Source organism: Saccharomyces paradoxus, chromosome II (assembly GCF_002079055.1).
Source record: "Saccharomyces paradoxus chromosome II, complete sequence".
NCBI classification, from domain to species: Eukaryota; Fungi; Ascomycota; class Saccharomycetes; order Saccharomycetales; family Saccharomycetaceae; genus Saccharomyces; species Saccharomyces paradoxus.
In genome coordinates this window covers 83,487-104,226 of record NC_047488.1, presented here as the reverse complement: position 1 = coordinate 104,226, position 20,740 = coordinate 83,487, and the positions used below count along the sequence as shown (strand labels likewise).

General features: G+C 39.0%; 8 protein-coding genes across 8 annotated transcripts; 5 read left to right on the top strand and 3 right to left on the bottom strand.

Annotated features, from left to right (window-relative positions):
- Nucleotides 1-138: 138 nt before the first annotated feature.
- Nucleotides 139-3,357, top strand: ILS1 (isoleucine--tRNA ligase ILS1; the record flags this gene model as incomplete). Its single annotated transcript, XM_033908635.1, has 1 exon — nucleotides 139-3,357. One exon carries the CDS (start codon nucleotides 139-141, stop codon nucleotides 3,355-3,357), a length of 3,219 nt encoding a protein of 1,072 aa, XP_033764526.1.
- A 313-nt stretch (nucleotides 3,358-3,670) lies between these two features.
- Nucleotides 3,671-4,024, top strand: ATG8 (ubiquitin-like protein ATG8; the record flags this gene model as incomplete). The annotated part of the gene is made up of 1 exon (XM_033908634.1): nucleotides 3,671-4,024. One exon carries the CDS (start codon nucleotides 3,671-3,673, stop codon nucleotides 4,022-4,024), a length of 354 nt encoding a protein of 117 aa, XP_033764525.1.
- A 617-nt stretch (nucleotides 4,025-4,641) lies between these two features.
- On the bottom strand, nucleotides 4,642-9,162 carry NUP170 (Nup170p; the record flags this gene model as incomplete). The annotated part of the gene is made up of 1 exon (XM_033908633.1): nucleotides 4,642-9,162. One exon carries the CDS (start codon nucleotides 9,160-9,162, stop codon nucleotides 4,642-4,644), a length of 4,521 nt encoding a protein of 1,506 aa, XP_033764524.1.
- Nucleotides 9,163-9,733: 571 nt separating this feature from the next.
- On the top strand, nucleotides 9,734-11,359 carry PET112 (glutamyl-tRNA(Gln) amidotransferase subunit PET112; the record flags this gene model as incomplete). Its single annotated transcript, XM_033908632.1, has 1 exon — nucleotides 9,734-11,359. One exon carries the CDS (start codon nucleotides 9,734-9,736, stop codon nucleotides 11,357-11,359), a length of 1,626 nt encoding a protein of 541 aa, XP_033764523.1.
- Nucleotides 11,360-11,459: 100 nt separating this feature from the next.
- Nucleotides 11,460-12,539, bottom strand: SPAR_B00290 (uncharacterized protein; the record flags this gene model as incomplete). Its single annotated transcript, XM_033908631.1, has 1 exon — nucleotides 11,460-12,539. One exon carries the CDS (start codon nucleotides 12,537-12,539, stop codon nucleotides 11,460-11,462), a length of 1,080 nt encoding a protein of 359 aa, XP_033764522.1.
- A 734-nt stretch (nucleotides 12,540-13,273) lies between these two features.
- On the top strand, nucleotides 13,274-14,650 carry ALG3 (dolichyl-P-Man:Man(5)GlcNAc(2)-PP-dolichol alpha-1,3-mannosyltransferase; the record flags this gene model as incomplete). Its single annotated transcript, XM_033908630.1, has 1 exon — nucleotides 13,274-14,650. One exon carries the CDS (start codon nucleotides 13,274-13,276, stop codon nucleotides 14,648-14,650), a length of 1,377 nt encoding a protein of 458 aa, XP_033764521.1.
- A 300-nt stretch (nucleotides 14,651-14,950) lies between these two features.
- CDC27 (anaphase promoting complex subunit CDC27) lies at nucleotides 14,951-17,200 on the top strand (the record flags this gene model as incomplete). Its single annotated transcript, XM_033908629.1, has 1 exon — nucleotides 14,951-17,200. The coding sequence occupies one exon, from the start codon at nucleotides 14,951-14,953 to the stop codon at nucleotides 17,198-17,200; it is 2,250 nt and encodes a 749-aa protein (XP_033764520.1).
- A 346-nt stretch (nucleotides 17,201-17,546) lies between these two features.
- On the bottom strand, nucleotides 17,547-20,486 carry BOI1 (Boi1p; the record flags this gene model as incomplete). Its single annotated transcript, XM_033908628.1, has 1 exon — nucleotides 17,547-20,486. One exon carries the CDS (start codon nucleotides 20,484-20,486, stop codon nucleotides 17,547-17,549), a length of 2,940 nt encoding a protein of 979 aa, XP_033764519.1.
- Nucleotides 20,487-20,740: the final 254 nt, after the last annotated feature.

Genomic DNA, 20,740 nt, shown 5'->3' with positions numbered 1-20,740 from the left:
GTATTCGCAGCACGCAAGAAATCTCGAAACGATGATGACTCTTAGACATGAAAAATATCATTTTGCGCTTTATACTAAAGTGATATAACTCGACTTCCTACTACCTTTAGCTAAGAGCTTCAAAAGAACCAAGGAAATATGTCCGAGAATAACACACACTTCTCATTTCCAAAGGAAGAAGAAAAAGTTCTAGCCCTTTGGGATGAAATAGATGCTTTTCATACTTCATTAGAATTAACAGAAGACAAGCCGGAGTTTTCCTTCTTTGATGGGCCTCCATTTGCCACTGGTACTCCTCATTATGGTCATATCCTTGCTTCCACTATTAAGGATATTGTTCCAAGATACGCTACCATGACAGGCCATCATGTGGAAAGAAGATTCGGTTGGGATACACACGGTGTTCCAATTGAACATATCATTGACAAGAAATTAGGTATCACTGGCAAAGATGATGTCTTCAAATATGGTCTTGAAAACTACAACAATGAGTGTAGATCCATTGTTATGACTTATGCCAGCGACTGGAGAAAAACTATTGGTCGTTTGGGTCGTTGGATTGATTTCGACAATGATTACAAGACTATGTACCCATCCTTTATGGAGTCCACATGGTGGGCTTTCAAGCAACTTCACGAAAAAGGTCAAGTTTACCGTGGATTCAAAGTCATGCCTTACTCTACTGGTCTAACCACTCCTTTGAGTAACTTTGAGGCTCAGCAAAACTATAAAGATGTCAACGACCCAGCTGTTACCATTGGTTTCAACGTTATTGGTCAGGAAAAAACTCAATTGGTCGCATGGACCACGACTCCATGGACTTTGCCTTCCAATTTGTCGTTATGTGTTAACGCTGATTTCGAATATGTAAAGATTTATGACGAAACCAGAGATCGTTATTTCATCCTATTAGAATCTTTGATCAAAACCTTATACAAGAAGCCTAAGAACGAAAAATACAAGGTTGTGGAGAAGATTAAAGGTTCTGATTTGGTTGGTTTGAAGTATGAACCATTGTTCCCATATTTCGCCGAACAGTTCCGTGAAACTGCTTTTAGAGTTATTTCAGATGATTATGTTACTAGTGATTCCGGTACTGGTATTGTTCATAACGCTCCGGCTTTTGGTGAAGAAGATAACGCTGCTTGTTTGAAGAGAGGCGTCATATCAGAAGATTCCGTCTTACCTAATGCTATTGATGACCTTGGTAGATTCACCAAAGATGTTCCTGATTTCGAGGGTGTTTATGTCAAGGACGCTGATAAGTTGATTATTAAGTATTTAACTAATACTGGAAATTTGTTATTGGCATCCCAAATTCGCCATTCTTACCCATTCTGCTGGAGATCCGATACCCCATTGTTATACCGTTCTGTCCCAGCTTGGTTCGTTCGTGTTAAAAACATTGTCCCTCAAATGTTGGATTCTGTCATGAAATCTCACTGGGTTCCAAACACCATCAAGGAAAAAAGATTTGCCAACTGGATCGCTAACGCCCGTGACTGGAACGTTTCCAGAAACAGATATTGGGGTACTCCAATTCCATTATGGGTTTCGGACGATTTCGAGGAGATCGTTTGTGTTGGTTCTATCAAAGAACTGGAAGAATTAACTGGTGTGCACAACATCACCGACTTGCATCGTGATGTCATTGACAAGTTGACAATTCCATCCAAGCAAGGTAAGGGTGACTTAAAGAGAATTGAAGAAGTTTTTGACTGTTGGTTTGAATCTGGTTCTATGCCTTATGCTTCTCAGCATTATCCATTTGAGAACACTGAAAAATTCGACGAAAGAGTTCCAGCTAACTTCATCTCTGAAGGTTTAGATCAAACGAGAGGTTGGTTCTACACGCTATCTGTCTTAGGTACCCATCTATTTGGCTCTGTTCCATACAAGAACGTCATCGTCTCTGGTATTGTCTTAGCTGCTGATGGTAGGAAGATGTCCAAATCCTTGAAAAATTACCCTGATCCATCTATTGTTCTGAACAAATATGGTGCGGATGCTCTAAGATTGTACTTGATAAATTCACCTGTTTTAAAGGCTGAAAGTTTGAAGTTCAAAGAAGAAGGCGTTAAAGAAGTTGTTTCAAAGGTTTTGCTACCATGGTGGAACTCTTTTAAATTTTTGGATGGTCAAATTGCCTTGTTGAAAAAGACGTCCGATATCGACTTCAAATTTGATGATTCTGTGAAAAGTGATAATGTCATGGACAGATGGATTTTAGCCTCTATGCAATCTCTAGTACAATTTATTCATGAAGAAATGGGTCAATACAAATTATACACCGTCGTTCCAAAGTTGTTGAATTTCATTGACGAGTTGACTAACTGGTACATTAGATTTAATCGTCGTCGTTTGAAGGGTGAAAACGGTGCTGAGGACTGTTTGAAGGCATTAAATTCTTTATTCGATGCCTTGTTCACATTTGTTCGTGCCATGGCTCCATTCACCCCATTTTTATCAGAAAACATTTATTTGAGACTGAAGGAGTACATCCCAGAATCTGTCTTAGCACAATATGGTAAGGACGGAAGATCAGTGCATTTCTTGTCTTACCCAGTAGTTAAAAAGGAATACTTCGACGAAGCCATTGAAACTGCAGTTTCGAGAATGCAATCTGTTATCGATTTGGGTAGAAATATTCGTGAAAAGAAAACTATTTCTTTGAAGACCCCATTAAAGACCTTGGTCATCTTGCATAGTGATGAATCATACCTAAAGGATGTTGAAGCCTTGAAGAACTACATTATCGAAGAATTAAATGTTCGTGACATTGTTATCACCTCTGATGAGGCCAAATATGGTGTTGAGTATAAAGCAGTTGCTGATTGGCCAGTGTTGGGTAAGAAGCTGAAAAAAGACGCAAAGAAGGTGAAAGATGCCCTTCCATCAGTCACTTCTGAGGAAGTACGGAAATATTTGGAAACTGGAAAGCTAGAGGTCGCCGGTATTGAGTTGGTTAAAGGTGATTTGAACGCTATTAGAGGTTTACCAGAATCAGCGGTTCAATCTGGGCAAGAAGCTAGAACCGACCAAGACGTCTTAATCATCATGGATACAAATATTTACTCCGAATTAAAGAGTGAAGGTCTCGCAAGAGAACTGGTCAACAGAATCCAAAAGTTGAGAAAGAAGTGTGGTTTGGAAGCCACCGACGACGTTTTAGTGGAGTACGAACTAGTTAAAGATACTATCGACTTTGAGGCCATTGTCAAAGAACATTTTGATATGTTAAGCAAGACTTGTAGATCCGATATCGCCAAATATGACGGCTCAAAGACGGACCCAATTGGTGACGAAGAACAATCTATTAATGACACCATTTTCAAATTAAAGGTGTTCAAATTATGAAAACAACTCATATAAATACGTAAAAATTTTTTCTACTCGAAGTGATATAGATGTATATGTATAAATTTACGTTTAAGTTAGAGTCATGTAATGCTAGCTACCTCCACTGTCACTGCTATACAATGCTCGTGGTATATATCATAGCACATGATATATCATCACCCGGAGACTCGTTATTTTTGGCGGCGGCAAAATACATGATATAAATATGGAAATACAAAAAGGGGAACCGTTAAAGGTTGAGGAGGGGATTGATAAGAGAATCCAGTAACTGGAAAGTTGAGAAAAATATAATAAAATAACTACCAGAAACATGAAATCTACGTTTAAGTCTGAATATCCATTTGAAAAGAGGAAGGCCGAATCAGAAAGGATTGCTGAGAGGTTTAAGAACAGGATACCTGTGATTTGCGAAAAAGCTGAAAAGTCTGATATTCCGGAGATTGATAAGCGTAAATATCTAGTTCCTGCAGATCTTACTGTAGGGCAATTTGTTTACGTTATAAGAAAGAGAATTATGCTCCCCCCTGAGAAAGCCATTTTCATTTTTGTCAATGACACTTTGCCACCCACTGCGGCGTTGATGTCTGCTATATATCAAGAACACAAGGATAAGGACGGATTTTTGTATGTCACTTACTCAGGAGAGAATACGTTTGGCAGGTAGTTCTTTTTTTAAAAAAGAAAATGAAGCGTTAACATCTGAAGTCGAAACTCTACGGATTTATTCGCCAGCTATTGTCCCGGTATAAGAATGTTTACATAAAAAATCCGAAAAAAAAATTAAAACAAGGGAAAAAAAAATATATATATATATTCATTAAGAAGTTTGTACACAATGGAGTCAAGATTTCGCAAGTATTTCGAAACACATATGGGTTTATTGTGATATTTACTAAGAGATCACGATTTGCTCAATGCATCAGAAAGAAGGAAAAAATTTAAAATAAAACATAAAAAACCAGAAAGGAGTGAAAAAAAACAAATAAAACGAACGGTACAGTTCGGCGGAGTTGAAATCTTTCTTCATAAAATGTTTTCTTGCCCGCCAAAATCCGATTCTCTCCAGCCTGCTCGTTTGTCTTTCTTATATAAGATCGATTTCTTTCAGAAATTTTAAATACTGTATAGTGGAAAAGAATACTAAGTAAATATTCAACTAATTATATTTGACATAAGAAAAGCTTAAACCGACACCCTTAACTTTACCGTCTTACAAGGCCTCTTTGATACATTAAAATATATACGTACATTAGCCCACTATCTATATGATGAAGAAAACTTTTATTCTTTGTAGAAATAAATGCCCAAATTGTTGCCAGTGTTCCTAACGTATTTTTCAATTGGATCATTATCAATATTGTATTCCTTCAAGTGAATGATATCATTGTAGGTGATAATATCTCTAAATTTCCTTTCCGACTTATACCATTCGTGTATTAACCAAGTCATTTCTTTATTGAATACGGAATTATCGGAGTCTGATGTCTCGATTAGTTCTTTTAAAATATAGTACATTTTGTTGAAAGAAACACCCGCTGTTATGAAGATGGAAACTATCGATCCTGATACGATATGCTCCTTAGGTAGTGTTTCATAGAAAAAATTACAAACTATGGGAAATAGTTCGAAAATGGGGAAAATAAACTCAGAATCTTGGACATTTTTACCAATTTTAATTAATACATTAGACAGTAAGTTGATGAAATTCATTGAATCTTCTTTCTTACCGGTATTATTAAATTCCATCCTCAAAGATTGGAATAGTTCATCCCACTTGGCCATAATCATTTCATGATCCCTAAAATCTGCTATCTTGAAAATGAATAGAGCAATTTCATGGTAACTTAAGGGTACAGCAAAATCATTGAACAGCTCACTTGTGCTTAATATTTTACCATCTAAAGTCCTAATCAACTCATCTTTAATAGTGGGATCTATTCTTACGTCTGTATACACAAGTGATAATATATCACCTTGAATACCAGCAACTTCACATGCATCTTGGATTCTGCTAGCTAGTTGTACAATTCTCTGTTTCTGGCTTAGTGGGGACACACTGTTGCAAAATCCATTAGCGCGTGAAAGAAACTCAATTCTTTCAAAGAGTGTGATGTCAAAATTCGATGTGGCTAAACGGTAAAGAATTTCAGCAGATTCGAAAAATTTAGATCTTCTTGAATAATAAACCCATAGAATATTAGATATTTTTAATGAGCTACCTGCCTTTTCCATTAAATAAGGGAGTATGAATGGAGTTTCCATATCTAGTAGTTTCTCTTCTCTGTTTTGAGAAACGAGCCAATCATACATATGATAGTGAAATAATTTATCATTATACTTTAGAGCGACTTCGTAACTTTTCTCTCTCAGTTTTGCTTCATCGTCATTAGATATTGAAACTTGGTTTTGAGTGTTGGACGATGGTTTTTTTTCTGCAAGTTCGTCGACTTTTATTAAAGTCTCAAAAACCAAGTCATAAACTGAAATACGTTTATCATAATACTGCTTTCTTTCATCATTTTCTAAAAATCCATTTGCCACATATTGACAAGCTAATTTTCCTTTGTCCATAGAGTTGGCAATATTCAATAAAAATTCAATAGATTTTGGGTAATAATTTACACTCAGCATCATCGATACAGCTTCTTTCAATTTTTCAATAGAAAGATCATCCACAATTTGTTCAAGCAGGGCAGTAGCATTTTTCAGGTGATAGTTTAATGAATCGTAATTGCGCAAGCCAATTTCTTTAGCCCTTCTGAGATGTTCAATAGCCCTAAATCCTAATATATCGCTTGCAGAACAGAAAGACCCGCAGCGTTCTTGTAAAGCTGTTGCAGTATACTCTATGGATGCACCTTTGGTGATATTTCTGTTAATGATGGATAACAAAATCTCTCTAATTAATGATTTTGTTTTGTCATTTGGAGCAAATAGATCTTTAAAGTCTAGTTTGACCAAATCTTTTTGGACATCTAAGCTTACAAAACTGATTATATCCTTAAAACCAAGGTATTGGTTGTCGAATCCTTCAACTTCGCTTTCTTCATATAACACATTTAAGAATGACAGACCTTCTTTTATGGATTGCACCAATTTGATCAAAGCATTAATGGCTATACTTTCTGCTTGGTTTGCAACTTCTTCCGTTTTATCAATAACCCTACCATTAGAATTGTTCGCTAATACGTAGGGAGCTGATATTTGAGAAATAGAATCACCATAAGTAATGAAAAATTCATTTAAAATGTTAACTGAAGATAAATAGTACTCGATACAATCCTTGGAAATAGAAACTTTCGATATTATGTTACTATTCTGTGAAATGTCATCTCCTTTTTGGTTATTTATAGATGAGGTGAGTGAAATAAAAGGTGAATTGAAAGTATGGGGTGTCGTCCCATTTTCTGTGAAAGTCATGAAGACGTGCCTCCCCCAAATATCCCGGAGAAGTCTTGTAATTAATAATGCGATACCGTAAAATCTGGGGGATAATATTACATCATCCAAATCGAAATCTTCCTTATTTGCGGGGGAGGGTTTGCTATAACCGGCCAATGATTGTTGAAGATTCGTTGTTGTAGTAGATAAACTGGGCTTTGATAATAAAGAGGATACTGTAGATACGGAATAACGGTTGTAGACAGGTTTAATGTCGACGACGCCGGGAATACCCATCGTTAAAAAAGTTAGGGCATTAGATCTTAATTTTTCAGATTTGTTTGATTTGCAAGTAACAAACAACGCGGTCGAACAAGCTTCTGCGGTACCATAATTTAACACGAATGGCAGTGGATTATCGATTAAATCTTCAAATATTTCGTCAGGAGTACGGTATTTATAGATTTCGACAGAAGCGTTCGTCAAAACTGCTACTCTTAAGGTCTCTGATGTGTATTGTGTTGCAAATTCATTAGCAAATCCTTGTGGCTTTGTCGTTGCATTGAAAAGCCCTGATAATGGGATAATTTGTTGGACTGGGCCGGTAGTTTCCAAGAACGTAGCATTTTCAACATACTTACCGTGTGTTTTCAAGATACCATAATCTGGAACACTAACGAAAAGCTTGTGTTGTAAAGTAACTGGTGGCTGGTTGGCAGTTTTAGAACCAGTGGTAGCCGTTGTTCCAGCGGTGGACGAGCTTTCTTTTTTATCTGCCTGATGCGTTTGTTGGGATGATTTGATCACGGCGGAAAAAAATATGCCCGGGGAAATAATTGTACTTGCTTTTGTAGTCTCTAGTAATACAGATGATTTCTTTTGGAATTTCAAGAGGACTGGTTCGGAAGACATTATATTCGAAAAAAAAGGAAAGCTTCTCTTCGCTTGCTCTTGTTGTTGATGTAGTAATTCTTGTTGGATGACTTCAGGAGTTACAGAACTTGGGGGAAACTTGATTGATTCTAGCCTCAAAGCTTCGATGTTGAACCTGCCCATAGAACCATTAAAGTACAAGCGCACACCACCTACTGTTAGAGCAACCAAAAACAGGTTGTTGTTTTCTTCGGGTGCGACAGAGCTTATCTTAACAATTTTCAGGTATTTGTGGCCCAAAATTGGCGCGGCCCTTGCTGTCGTGGTACCTATTATTCTACTGATGTAGGCAGGCTCGATGGACATGGGTCCTTCCAGCGATTTTTCTGTTATTACGTATGCTTTGATGGTGGACTTGGAAGATAATGAATAAATTATGCCTCTTTGTTGGTCGATAGTTAGTTGTGTGATAGTCTCTTGCGAATATCCACCGCTACCGTTAGAATTATCTTCGAACAACGCCTGAACAAAATCAACACCTGGAATCTGGGAAAGCATGTTAGTAGGAAGAAGACTTAATAGAGCGGACTTTGTCAGGCAAACTTTGCTACATTTGCTATTGAACCAGTCGTCGGAGCCTGAATACTGCAATTCCCAGATATTCAGACCACTGCCTTGGCCAGCGAAGAAAATTCTACCCGATCTTTCATGAGACACAATGTCTATTATATCAATGCCTTGCACGGGGACAGACAAATGCGTATTGAATACATTGAGTTCGTTTGTGGCTTTGTCTAAGGAAATAGCAAACATGAAAATCTCCATTGTCGTGCATATCAAAAGGAGATGTTTCACGGCAGGCACGAACGTGTTTGGCTTAGGTCTTACCAAGGCGACTTTCCGAATGGTATGCTTCATATCATCTATCACCTGGTACTCGTTATCATTGTTAATATTCCAGAGTATCAGTTTATTATCGATAGTTATCCAACATCGATTTAACTCTGGGAAAATACCCATATCAGCCCTTGTCTGTGAAGTCGAAAATTCATGCAAAATCTCGTCCGGAATATCGAACACGTCTTGCTTTTCAAAGGGAGTAAACGCTCCTAAACCATTTTTCTCTCTGCTAAAGTTATAATCTACCCCGCTATTATAATAAGATCTTTCATCAAGTACCGGAGTGTTACTATCTTTATGTTGTAGATGATCAATGTACTTCCCTGCCAAATCCAGGGGCTTGGAAGTTCCCATCCCGGAAACACGAATATGCTCATTCATGTTGGACATATTAGGATTGATGCTGCCCGAAGTCGCCCCCATGGCGCCCGCCCTCATAAGCGGATTGGAACCGGCAATTGGATATGAGCTTAATATTTGTGTAGGTTGCTGTTGCTGTAGTTTGGCTGCAGAAGAAGCAGACTCATTTAATCCATTCAATCCATTCCGAGGCACTTCATGATGATTCGTTAAAGGGTACGATCTGCTATCTGAAAACGTTTCACCGGCAGCAGCGGGCCCATTGTTGTGGAAAAAACTTTGAAACATGAACAACCGCCTAGAAGAAGAAGTAATCAACGCTCTCTGGTCTTTTTTGTCCGTTTTTAGATCCTGATTTCCGGTAATCCTCCGGAAGAGTTGTGCTCTAATACGTTCAGAATTCTACTATATTATTGTCCCATCTCGAAAAATTATTTTTTTTATAAATTTAGTTGTAACAAGCACCCGTGTAAAACGATATAAAATACATAGAAAGGGTGTCACAAAGTAAATATCCATAATTATGGCTCATTCTAAACGTTTTCAGGTACGATAGAGAATATCTGAACTTTAGAGTCGAGTTGGAACAATCTCCATCGAAAACTGACACTTCTTGAACATTTTAGAAGCCCTAAGAAGTTAACTTTCGGATTTTAGGTTTACTACTTTTATTATCATATACCCTTATCTAATATTTATATAACCCTTGTTCAGATAGGGCTTTATTTTCCCTCTTTTGGTAGGATTTTAGCAGTACTTACAATAGTAGTAAGGATGACATGATATACTTGATCGTAACACCTAGTAATAGTATTATAGTTGGCATTGCTGCCAAAGAGACCAGAATTCGGAATTGAATATGCTGCGGCTGGCACGATTCTATTCTTTGGCCAGGACCAAAGTCACATGTAATCAGAGTATGCCCTTTAGGCAGGAATATGCATTGAAATGTGGATTGGAGATTCATACGCAATTGAACACCAAAACCAAGCTTTTTTCACAGTCTACGAATAGCGCCACGTCTCTAGTGGATGCACCAAACCATCATACTAGTTTTTATGACATAGCTCTGCCAGGAACGCAGCCGGTTTTGAATTTGGAAGCAATTTTGTTCGCCATGAAGCTATCCTTGGCATTGGATTCTCGGGTAAATAGCGTGTCTCAGTTTGATAGGAAGCATTATTTTTACGGAGACCAACCTCAAGGCTATCAAGTGACGCAGCATTACAGGCCGTTTGCTCGAGGTGGGAAAATCAATCTGTCCAAGGGACTGGATGGCATCGATGAATTATCCAAGGACATTGGTATCTTGCAGTTGCAGATAGAGCAGGACACGGGGAAATCACACTATACAGATACAGAAAAAGACGTTGTCACTTTGGTCGATTTAAATAGGTCGAACGTCCCGCTTATTGAGTTGGTAACCAAACCAGATTTCAGCGATATTAAACAAGTTAAGGCATTTATTAAAAAATACCAGAATTTGGTGCGTCATTTGCACATTTCCTCTGGGGACTTAGAGACGGGCGCCATGCGAGTGGATGTCAACCTGTCAATTAATGAATATGCGCGAGTTGAATTAAAAAATCTACCCAATACTAGTTCCATCATCAATGCCATCAAGTACGAATATCAACGACAGGTTGGGCTGATTTCGGGGGGCGACACTAGCTCATTGATGGAGCCAGAAACAAGGGGCTGGACAGGTTCGTCCACGGTGAAGTTGAGAAGCAAAGAAACGACGATTGATTACAGGTACATGCCTGATCCAGAATTGCCGTATATCAGCCTTGCACCAGACGTTACCAGTGGTGTGAAAGAGCTGATGCCTCAACTACCTGATGATATAATGAGAATGCTCATGAAGAAACCTTATCAATTGTCATTGAAGGACGCCAAGATTTTGACGTATAATAGTAACCAAAACGACATGTACAATCATGAGGCGTTGAGATTGTACTACTTAGACACCTTCCGTGAATTTTCTAAGCTTGTTGATGAACATAACAGCACGAAATTACCTACAAATTGGATAATTCATGAGTTCCTGGGTGATTTGAACAAGCTACAAGTCCCATTGACGAAAGCACAACAAATCTTGCCTCCTGCAGTTTTCGCCCAGTTTTTAAAGCTATTACATGAAGAGGTAATATCCGCGACTAGTGGTAAGATGTTACTATTTCACATATTGGAAACTTTTAAACAGAGTAACTGCCAGAATTTGTCTATTCCAGATTTTTCAAAACTGATCAAGGAATATGAATTACATGCGATTAATCAAGTCGACCCTCAAGAATTGATGAATCTCTGTAACGATGTCATTGTACAGCATACAGATGACACTTTTATACGGAACCTGGTCTCTGGTAAAAAAAAATCTTCTTTAAAATTCTTAATTGGACAAGGAATGAGACGAAGCCAGGGACGTATAAAGGCAAATGAATTCGAAAAAAAATTCAAAGAGATCTTAAATATTCAATGGTAAAATATAAAAAACGCCGCGTGTAAATAGGAACCGTGCATAAATAATAGCAGTAATAATAATAGTAATGATAATAATATACATAAAAAAATACATAACCAACTTAACTCCAAACGCTCATGTCAGTATTCCAAATGCCAAAGGGTCTTGACGATGCTGGTTGAGAAGATGAAGATACATTCATGTGGTTAGACCCCCATCCCAAAGAAGAATCATTCATCAAGAGCGACGCGGACGACGACATGTTCACTGGTACCGTCGCAAAATCTTCCCTCTGCGATGGAGATGGTGAAGGTTGCGTTTGGTTTATGTTGGTGCCAATGGAGGAAGATGTGGCGGAGGACATGAGCAGGGTTTGGCTGGCTGGTAGGAAAGGCACAGCAGGCGGAGATTGCAAATCAGAGATGAGCGAACTGGACGTAGGGCCCTTGGGTAAATCATTGATTAAGTCGGCGGACGTGGATGTTGCAGTGGTCGGGTTGGTGTGCGTAGAGTTGTTTGATGATGACGACGATAGATTTGTCGTTGATGGCAGGATGTAATCAAAGCTGCTTTGGTTGTACGGAGAGGATGAGTTCGAGGTGGAAGAGGCCAACGAGGGGGAGGAGTTTGAGTTGAAGTACCTTGTAGAGAATTGTGTCTGGTTGTAAAGAATATTGTTGGCGTTGCTGTTATTGTTGCTGTTGTTGCTGTTGTGAGCATTGACGTTGCTATTGTAATACAATTGAGGGTATGTTTGCTTCAGATGCGCAGTAACCGCGGGATTAGAGGAATACTGAGGGTATTGCTTATACTTCTGTTGATTCAAGTTATTGTTGGCGTTGAATCTGTGATGTTTCTTTTGGTTGTTCATATATGGTACGTCATTAGGTCTATTGTGATTGTAAGCCCCGTATGGAGATGATGGTATAGATCTGTTAATAGACTGTAGACCAGCCTGGATATGAGGGTTCGCACTGCTGCTGTTGTTGTTGTTGTTGTTGTAGTAGTAGTAGCTACCAGTGTTGTTGTATTTGATGTGATTGTAATGCGAATGGTAGCTTGACTGGTGAGAGGGGGCATTGTGAGACTGGAAGGAATTACTGGGCTGGTGAAGTAGCTTCAAACTGCGATACTCCAGCAGGTATTTATCCATGTCTTCGTTCTGCGACAAAAACGGAATGCTGATTATCTGGCCTGGCATATGTACGATGTCTTACTGAATTAGAGCAAAAAAAGATAATGATTACAAAAAAACTGAAACCCCAAATGATAAATAATAATAGTACCAAATAATAATAATAGAAACCAAAAAAGTCGTATCAAGTATTAAGCGAAGGATGGAAGGTACCTCTTGTTCTAGGTGCCACAATGCAGAAAAAAAAGGACAGGAAACGAATGGAAAAAAAAAGAGAAAAAGCTAGAAATGGAGTACTCTTTCTTCTATGCTGCTTTTGCTTTGCACTATCGGATAGTGTCTGTAGTATTTAAACTGGTTACCTATCTCCTCTGTGCTAGCATGATATCTAACATATATAGTTCTTAGTATCAAGTGAAAAAATTTTGGCAAATTTCTCGAGGCCTGAATCTTCGAGACGCAAGAAAAAATTGAAAAATTAACGTGGACCCTGGGAACCGATGAGCTAGGGACAACAAACACAGGGTTATACATTGCAGAAGCGTCCCACAACTGTTGCAGCAGATGTAGGATGTCTCATTAGGTATTTCTAAACCTTACATCACTCTTTATTCCTGTTTTATGGACAGCCTTGCAGGTAAAATGCTTGTACCCTTCCGTTGTGTGCGCGGTTGCTGGGTGCTGTAAACAACCTGAAGAAATTTCGCTATCGAAGTTAAGAGCAACACAGTATGCTGATTGGGATTGGAAATAGTATCATAGAGAGTGTGTGGAGAGAGAGAAAGATAAATACCAATATTATGGAGGGTGAAGAGTCTCCGCAAAGTGAAAAGTCTCTGAAAAAGGAGCAATTTATCAGACCTCCGCTGGACCTGTGGCAGGATTTCAAGGACGGTGTGCGCTACCTGATTTTTGATCGTAGGGCCAACCTTATCATCATGCCCCTGCTGGTCTTGTTCGAAAGTATGCTGTGCAAGATCATCATCAAGAACGTAGCTTACACAGAGATCGATTATAAGGCGTACATGGAGCAGATCGAGATGATTCAGCTCGATGGCATACGGGACTACTCTCAGGTGAGTGGTGGAACGGGCCCGCTGGTGTATCCAGCGGGCCATGTCCTGATCTATAAGATCATGTACTGGCTAACAGAGGGCATGGACCACGTTGAACGCGGGCAGACGCTTTTCAGATACTTGTATCTCTTAACACTGGCGTTGCAAATGGTGTGTTACTACTTCTTACATTTACCACCGTGGTGTGTGGTATTGGCGTGCCTTTCTAAGAGATTACACTCTATTTACGTGCTACGGTTGTTCAATGACTGCTTCACGACTTTGTTCATGGTCACTACGGTTTTGGGGGCTATCGTAAGCAGCAGGTGTCGTCAGCGTCCCAAGTTAAAGAAGTCTCTCGCGCTAGTGATCTCTGCAACATACAGCATGGCCGTGAGCATCAAGATGAATGCGCTGTTGTATTTCCCTGCAATGATGATATCGCTATTTATCCTTAATGACGCGAGCCTAGTCCTGACCATGTTGAATCTCGTCACCATGATCGCTTGGCAAATCACAGTTGCAGCGCCCTTCCTGCGCAGTTTCCCACAACAGTACATGCACTGTGCTTTTAATTTCGGCAGAAAGTTTTTGTACAAGTGGAGTATCAATTGGCAAATGATGGACGAAGAGGCTTTCAATGATAAAAGATTTCACTTGGCCCTTTTGATCAGCCACCTAATAGCGCTCACCACGCTATTTGTTACAAGATACCCTCGCATCCTTCCGGATTTATGGTCTTCCCTGCGCCATCCACTGAGACTAAATGCTGTCGTCAACACCAGTCCCGCCAAGACAATTCCATTCATTTTGATCTCGTCCAACTTCATCGGCGTGCTCTTTTCAAGATCGCTCCACTACCAGTTCCTATCCTGGTATCACTGGACTCTGCCTATACTGATCTTCTGGTCGGGAATGCCCTTCTTCGTTGGGCCCATCTGGTACGCCCTCCACGAGTGGTGCTGGAATTCTTATCCACCAAACTCACAGGCAAGCACGCTATTGTTGGGATTGAACGCTGTCCTATTGCTTCTGTTGGCCTTGACGCAACTATCTGGTTCGAACACCCCCGCAGAAAGCCATCTCCGTACCACCAGTGCTATGGAAAAGAAGCTTAACTAAACAAATCTATCAATACCACATCATCATATTGTTTTAAACCATTTCTATACTGCCTATATAGTACTGTTACTATTTATTGTAATGTTATTACCCGCGCTCAGTTTTTTTTTTTTGGGCATCAAAAGGATACAGTAGGCTAAAGTGAACCAAAAGGATCAAAGTGTAAGCAAAGGTGCCACAGAAAAGTTTATCAAAAACCATACCTAGCCGGTGAAAGTTTTCAGACTCTGTTTTGGTGACTGCATATCTATCTATAAAACGACACGAACGTTTCGTGCAGGATACATAATAAAAATAGGCATGGCGGTAAATCCTGAGTTAGCACCGTTTACCCTCTCGAGAGGAATCCCCAGCTTGGATGATCAAGCCTTGAACACGATCATACAGCTTCAGGACTGCATCCAGCAGGCCATTCAGCAATTGAACTACAGTACTGCAGAGTTTTTGGCCGAACTGCTCTATGCCGAGTGCTCCATTCTCGATAAATCGAGTGTTTACTGGTCTGATGCGGTTTACCTATATGTGCTTTCGCTGTTTCTCAATAAAAGCTACCACACTGCGTTCCAGATCTCCAAGGAATTCAAGGAGTATCATCTTGGTATCGCTTACATATTCGGCCGTTGTGCTTTACAGCTTTCGCAGGGAGTGAACGAAGCAATACTCACTCTCCTCTCAATAACAAATGTATTTTCTTCGAACGGCAGTAGTACGCATATAAATGCAGTGCTGAATTCTAACCTCGTCCATATTCCTGATCTGGCCACTTTGAACTGTCTATTAGGTAATCTTTATATGAAACTGGACCATTCCAAGGAGGGAGCGTTTTATCATTCTGAAGCACTAGCTATTAATCCTTACCTCTGGGAATCATACGAAGCCATTTGTAAAATGAGAGCTACCGTGGATCTCAAAAGGGTTTTTTTCGACATCACAAGACAAAAAAGCAATAGTCACAATAACAATGCAGCTTCGTCCTTTCAGTCTGCATCATTATCTCATTTCGAACCTCGTTCACAACCTAGCTTATATTCAAAAACAAACAAAACCAGCGGCAATAATATTAATAATAATGTGAATACGCCGTTTCAGTCGTCTAATTCTCCCCCCTCTACATCAGCATCTTCTTTTTCATCCATTCAGCATTTCTCAAGGTCACAGCAACAGCAACAGGCAAACCCATCGATAAGGGCGTATCAGAACAAAAATATTCAAACTCCTAAAAACTCTGCAACCAACAACAAGACATCTTCTGCGCTCCCGAATAACATTTCCATGAACTTAGCATCTCCGTCCTCCAAACAACCTACAATAAGCTCATTGGCTAAAGTTTATAACCGAAATAAACTTCTAACAACACCACCATCGAAACTGTTAAACAACGACAGGAACCACCAAAATAATAATAATAATAATAATAATAATAATAATAATAATAATATCATGAATAAAACAACTTTCAAAACACCGAGAAATCTATATTCCTCAACAGGCAGGTTAACCACTTCTAAGAAAAATCCAAGGTCTTTAATAATCAGTAACTCGATACTGACGAGCGATTATTCAATTACGCTGCCTGAAATTATGTATAATTTTGCTTTAATATTAAGGTCATCATCACAATACAATTCGTTCAAAGCAATAAGACTATTCGAATCTCAAATTCCATCTCACATCAAAGATACAATGCCATGGTGTTTGGTGCAGTTAGGAAAATTGCATTTCGAGATCATTAATTATGATATGTCATTAAAGTATTTCAATAGGTTGAAAGACCTACAACCTGCAAGGGTAAAAGATATGGAAATATTTTCGACTCTGTTATGGCACTTACATGACAAGGTTAAATCTTCTAATTTAGCAAATGGTCTAATGGATACAATGCCTAACAAACCCGAAACTTGGTGCTGCATAGGTAATTTGCTATCATTGCAAAAAGATCATGATGCTGCAATAAAAGCCTTTGAAAAAGCCACTCAACTAGACCCAAATTTTGCATACGCATATACCTTGCAAGGTCATGAGCATTCCTCCAACGATTCTTCGGATTCTGCTAAGACATGCTATAGAAAGGCGCTAGCTTGTGATCCTCAACATTACAATGCATATTACGGATTGGGTACAAGCGCTATGAAATTAGGCCAATATGAAGAAGCATTGTTATATTTTGAAAAGGCAAGATCAATTAATCCCGTCAATGTGGTGTTGATCTGTTGTTGTGGTGGTTCTTTAGAAAAGCTGGGCTATAAGGAAAAGGCTCTACAATATTATGAACTAGCGTGTCATTTGCAACCGACTTCTTCGCTATCCAAGTATAAGATGGGTCAGTTACTCTATTCTATGACAAGGTATAATGTTGCTTTGCAAACTTTTGAAGAATTGGTGAAGCTTGTTCCTGACGACGCGACAGCCCATTATTTGTTAGGTCAAACATATAGAATAGTTGGGAGGAAAAAAGATGCAATAAAAGAACTAACTGTTGCTATGAATTTGGATCCAAAAGGTAACCAAGTTATCATCGATGAATTACAAAAGTGTCATATGCAGGAATAAACACAGATTGGCCAAAATATAACAAATCGAATCATATTAAACGTTTTCACATATTTTGTTCCTCGTTGTCTCATATTTATTTTTAAGTAAATGTAATAGTAATAGTTAATAATAATAACGTTAATGGTAATAATAATGATAACATTTCTAATGATATGGAAGATGAAAACATCTATGTCTGCAGTCGCTATGGTGAATTTCTCGATATTATCAGTCTTGATTTGATTTTATTAATTAGTAAACTTTTTGCTTAAAAACATTATATCTCTACTCTATACTGTGTTCTATTAAATATTAATTATTAAGGTGTTTAAATTGATCAAGAAGCAATTAAGGATTGCAGCTCTCAAAGTCTGCCACCAGGATATTCAAATCCTGAACTTTCTAAGTAATCATTGGTTTTTCCAAATTGTTCTTGTTCGATTGGATAATTAGAATTTCTTTTATTTTGAGTGTCATCCCATCCAAATTGATCTCTTCCTTCTTCCTCTTCAGCATCTCTTAACTGGGTTTGCAACCTAGCCTCTTCCAATAAAATCTGCGCCTTGCTTAAAGGTATTGTTGGTGTGGCATATGAACTAATAACGGGGACGCTTGTATCAATATCGATGGTAGCCTTTATTATGGCTGATAACCATGCCTTCATTTCGGATTTATTCTCGACTGCAAAGTAGTGGACACGAGGCTCCGTAAAGGTTAGTCCTTTCTTGGACCCCGGTTGCGGAGGAACCAATTTGAAACAGTATTTTCCTTTTCCTAGGCTCGCAGCGTACAAGGAAATTAGCCTATCATCATCACTGGCAGGTAAGACTCTATGTGCGGTTATGTCTATCAAGCCACGCTCCTTTTCATCATTAGTGTTCGTAAAATAAGAAAGTCTTGTTCCATGAAGTGTGAAAAACCTTTGTTTCCAAGTGCCCATAGCGCCAGTGCCTTTTTTACTCATCCAGCCTGAACAGTCCGCATTTTGCATAGATTCCTTTGCTGTGATGGAGCGTATACCTTCAGTAAAAGCAGATGTTTGTTGTTTTTTAGCGTTCGATCTGGGAAGTATCGATTTGGTAGTTTTTTGGGTAAGTTCACTGGGAGATCTTTTGGATTCCTTGCTTCCGACGGATGACTCCTTGGTGCTAGAGAATAGTTTCTTTTTGCTTTTTTCCTCAGAGGGGCTATCTTTGGAGCCACTGTTATGCTTGTGCTTGCTCCTATGTTTATGCTTGTGCTTGTGCTTACCTTCACGCGGTTGAGATAATTCCTCTTTATCATTACTATTAGATGTGTCGTTATGCGCTAAGGCAATATTGGATTTGGAATTTATGGGGCTTAAAGAAGTTTTCAAGGGGCTAGTAACTAAGGAGTGCTTTCTACTGTGGGAGTAAGATTGTGATCTTGCATGCGAATAGGAGTTCGACTGGGAGCGGGAATGGGAAGTCATCTTAGAAGGATCGATAGTGAAAGTTTGTTTTGTTGGCGACGTTGGATTAGATTGACTCTTCGAAGAAAAAAAGGATAATATAGAGGAGTTTCTCCTATGCTTTTTCATTCCAGAAAGTGAGGTATCTCTTGAATGTCCGTAAGACGACTTCCTGCGTGTTGAATCGAAAACTGCTCTACTAGCTTTTGAAGGTTGCTTCGTTTCTTCTTCGTCAAAACTTGACTTGACTGGCGATAACATTGAAATCCTATTGAATAAATCAACGAACGAACTTCCAGATTCAGTCCTCTTATGGCTATTGTAGACAACGGAATTTCTGTTCGGATGATGAGATGTAGCATTCGAAGATATGTTTGAAATTGCGGGTAGAGATTCGTCTGTATTAACCGTATTAATGGAAGGAATAGTAGCAGATGTCAATGTTGTTTTCCTAGAGTTCGAGTCATGACCATTCATAGCAGGAAATTTGAATTTTCCTGTTGAATTATCGGAAGATGTCGAAGATTTTGGAATTAGTCCATTTGAATAAACGGCTGAGTTCTTGTTTTTGGATGAATTTGTTGATTGAGGGAGAAACCTGGCGTTGTTACTTGCATATCTGTTATTAAAAGATGGCGATTGTGGTGGTTGAACGGGGCTTGGATATGATGGCGGTTTTGGAGCTCTTCCCGGTGATTCAAAAATGTCTTTATCAGCAAACAAATTAGGAACTTCTGCCATATCTAAAATTTGCTCAGCTGGGTCGTGAAGTTTGAAGTTGGGATTAACAACAACCGAGCTCGGTCTTTGCAATTCTGTAGTGCCCGAAGATGATTTTCTATCAGAGCTCACGCCTGGTGGCTTGTTGCACTTGGAGGAAATTGGTTGTTGAATTTCGTCTCTATTTACAGTGGCTGCAGGCATTAGTCGGGCTGTTTGGTTTTCAAAAGCAAAGGTGGTGTAGTCGCTATGCAGTGTATTTGACGACGAATCTATTGTGGATTTGATGTTCCCTATTTCTTTAAATATCTCAAATCTTATCCCAAAAGAATTTATTTCCAATTCTTTCAGGTGTTCTAACTCTAATTCTAATAGTATTTTCCCGGAGACTTGATGCTCTTTGAATTTATTGGAAGTGATTTGATCAAATCCAACCAAACTAAAGTAATCAGTAACCTCTTCTGGGCTCCAATTTTTAGCCATTTTTGGGTCTAATAAATTGACAGGTTCTGAACTCGGTTCTAGGGATTTTGTTGATATATTTGACCTACTTATGTTCTTTAAAGAATCGGAACTTAAGTTCAAATCCGCTGTACTTGAAAATATCGAGTCGTGCGTCGCGTTTCCCTCGTTTTGGGTTTTATCTTGAATCAGGGTCTCTTCATCTTGCACCTCCAGAGCGCTCACTTTGGGTACTTTTGTGGGGGATCTTGATACCTCTTGTTCAACTGAACCATTTCTTAGTTCTTCTAAAGCTTTGTCTATATCGCTCATTGTACTTTTCAATGACGTGTACCTGTTCTCCTGTTTCTGCGAGGAAATATTTCCTATCTTACTCGCAGAACCATTTAAAGTTCCATACTTGACGCCAGAATTGCCACTCTCTTGGGTTCGTGTTTCACGCAGACCTTCTGCATTGTCTATTGCTATTTTTTTGGTAAATACCGCTGGGTATAAACCTTCCTCCTTGGTTCTCAAATTGCGCCCATAATACCAGCCGTCATTGTACTCCCCATCATCGGTAATGACTTTAATTTTGTCACCTGGTTTCATATTGAGCTCGTCCTCCATTCGTTTAGAGTACTGATTCACTGCAATATACAGAGGAAAAGATTTGGCCCCTTTGCCTAGGGTATTTCCTTCGAAACTCATCCTCTACTCTTTTTTATTGCAATGTCTTCGAGTCACTTCGGATTAGAACTTTGTTGGAATTGCCAGTAAAACTATTGCTTCTATAGACTGGTGCAGTAAAACTGCTTGATGAAACGGAAGATTGCTCTTAATTACGCACCCAATTCTTCGGATGTAAATCAGAGGATATCCCAAGGGAACCGTAAAGTTTTAGCTTCTTTTTCCTTTTTCTTTTTCTTCTTCTGCCAAATTATTAGTGCCATGTTATTCATTTA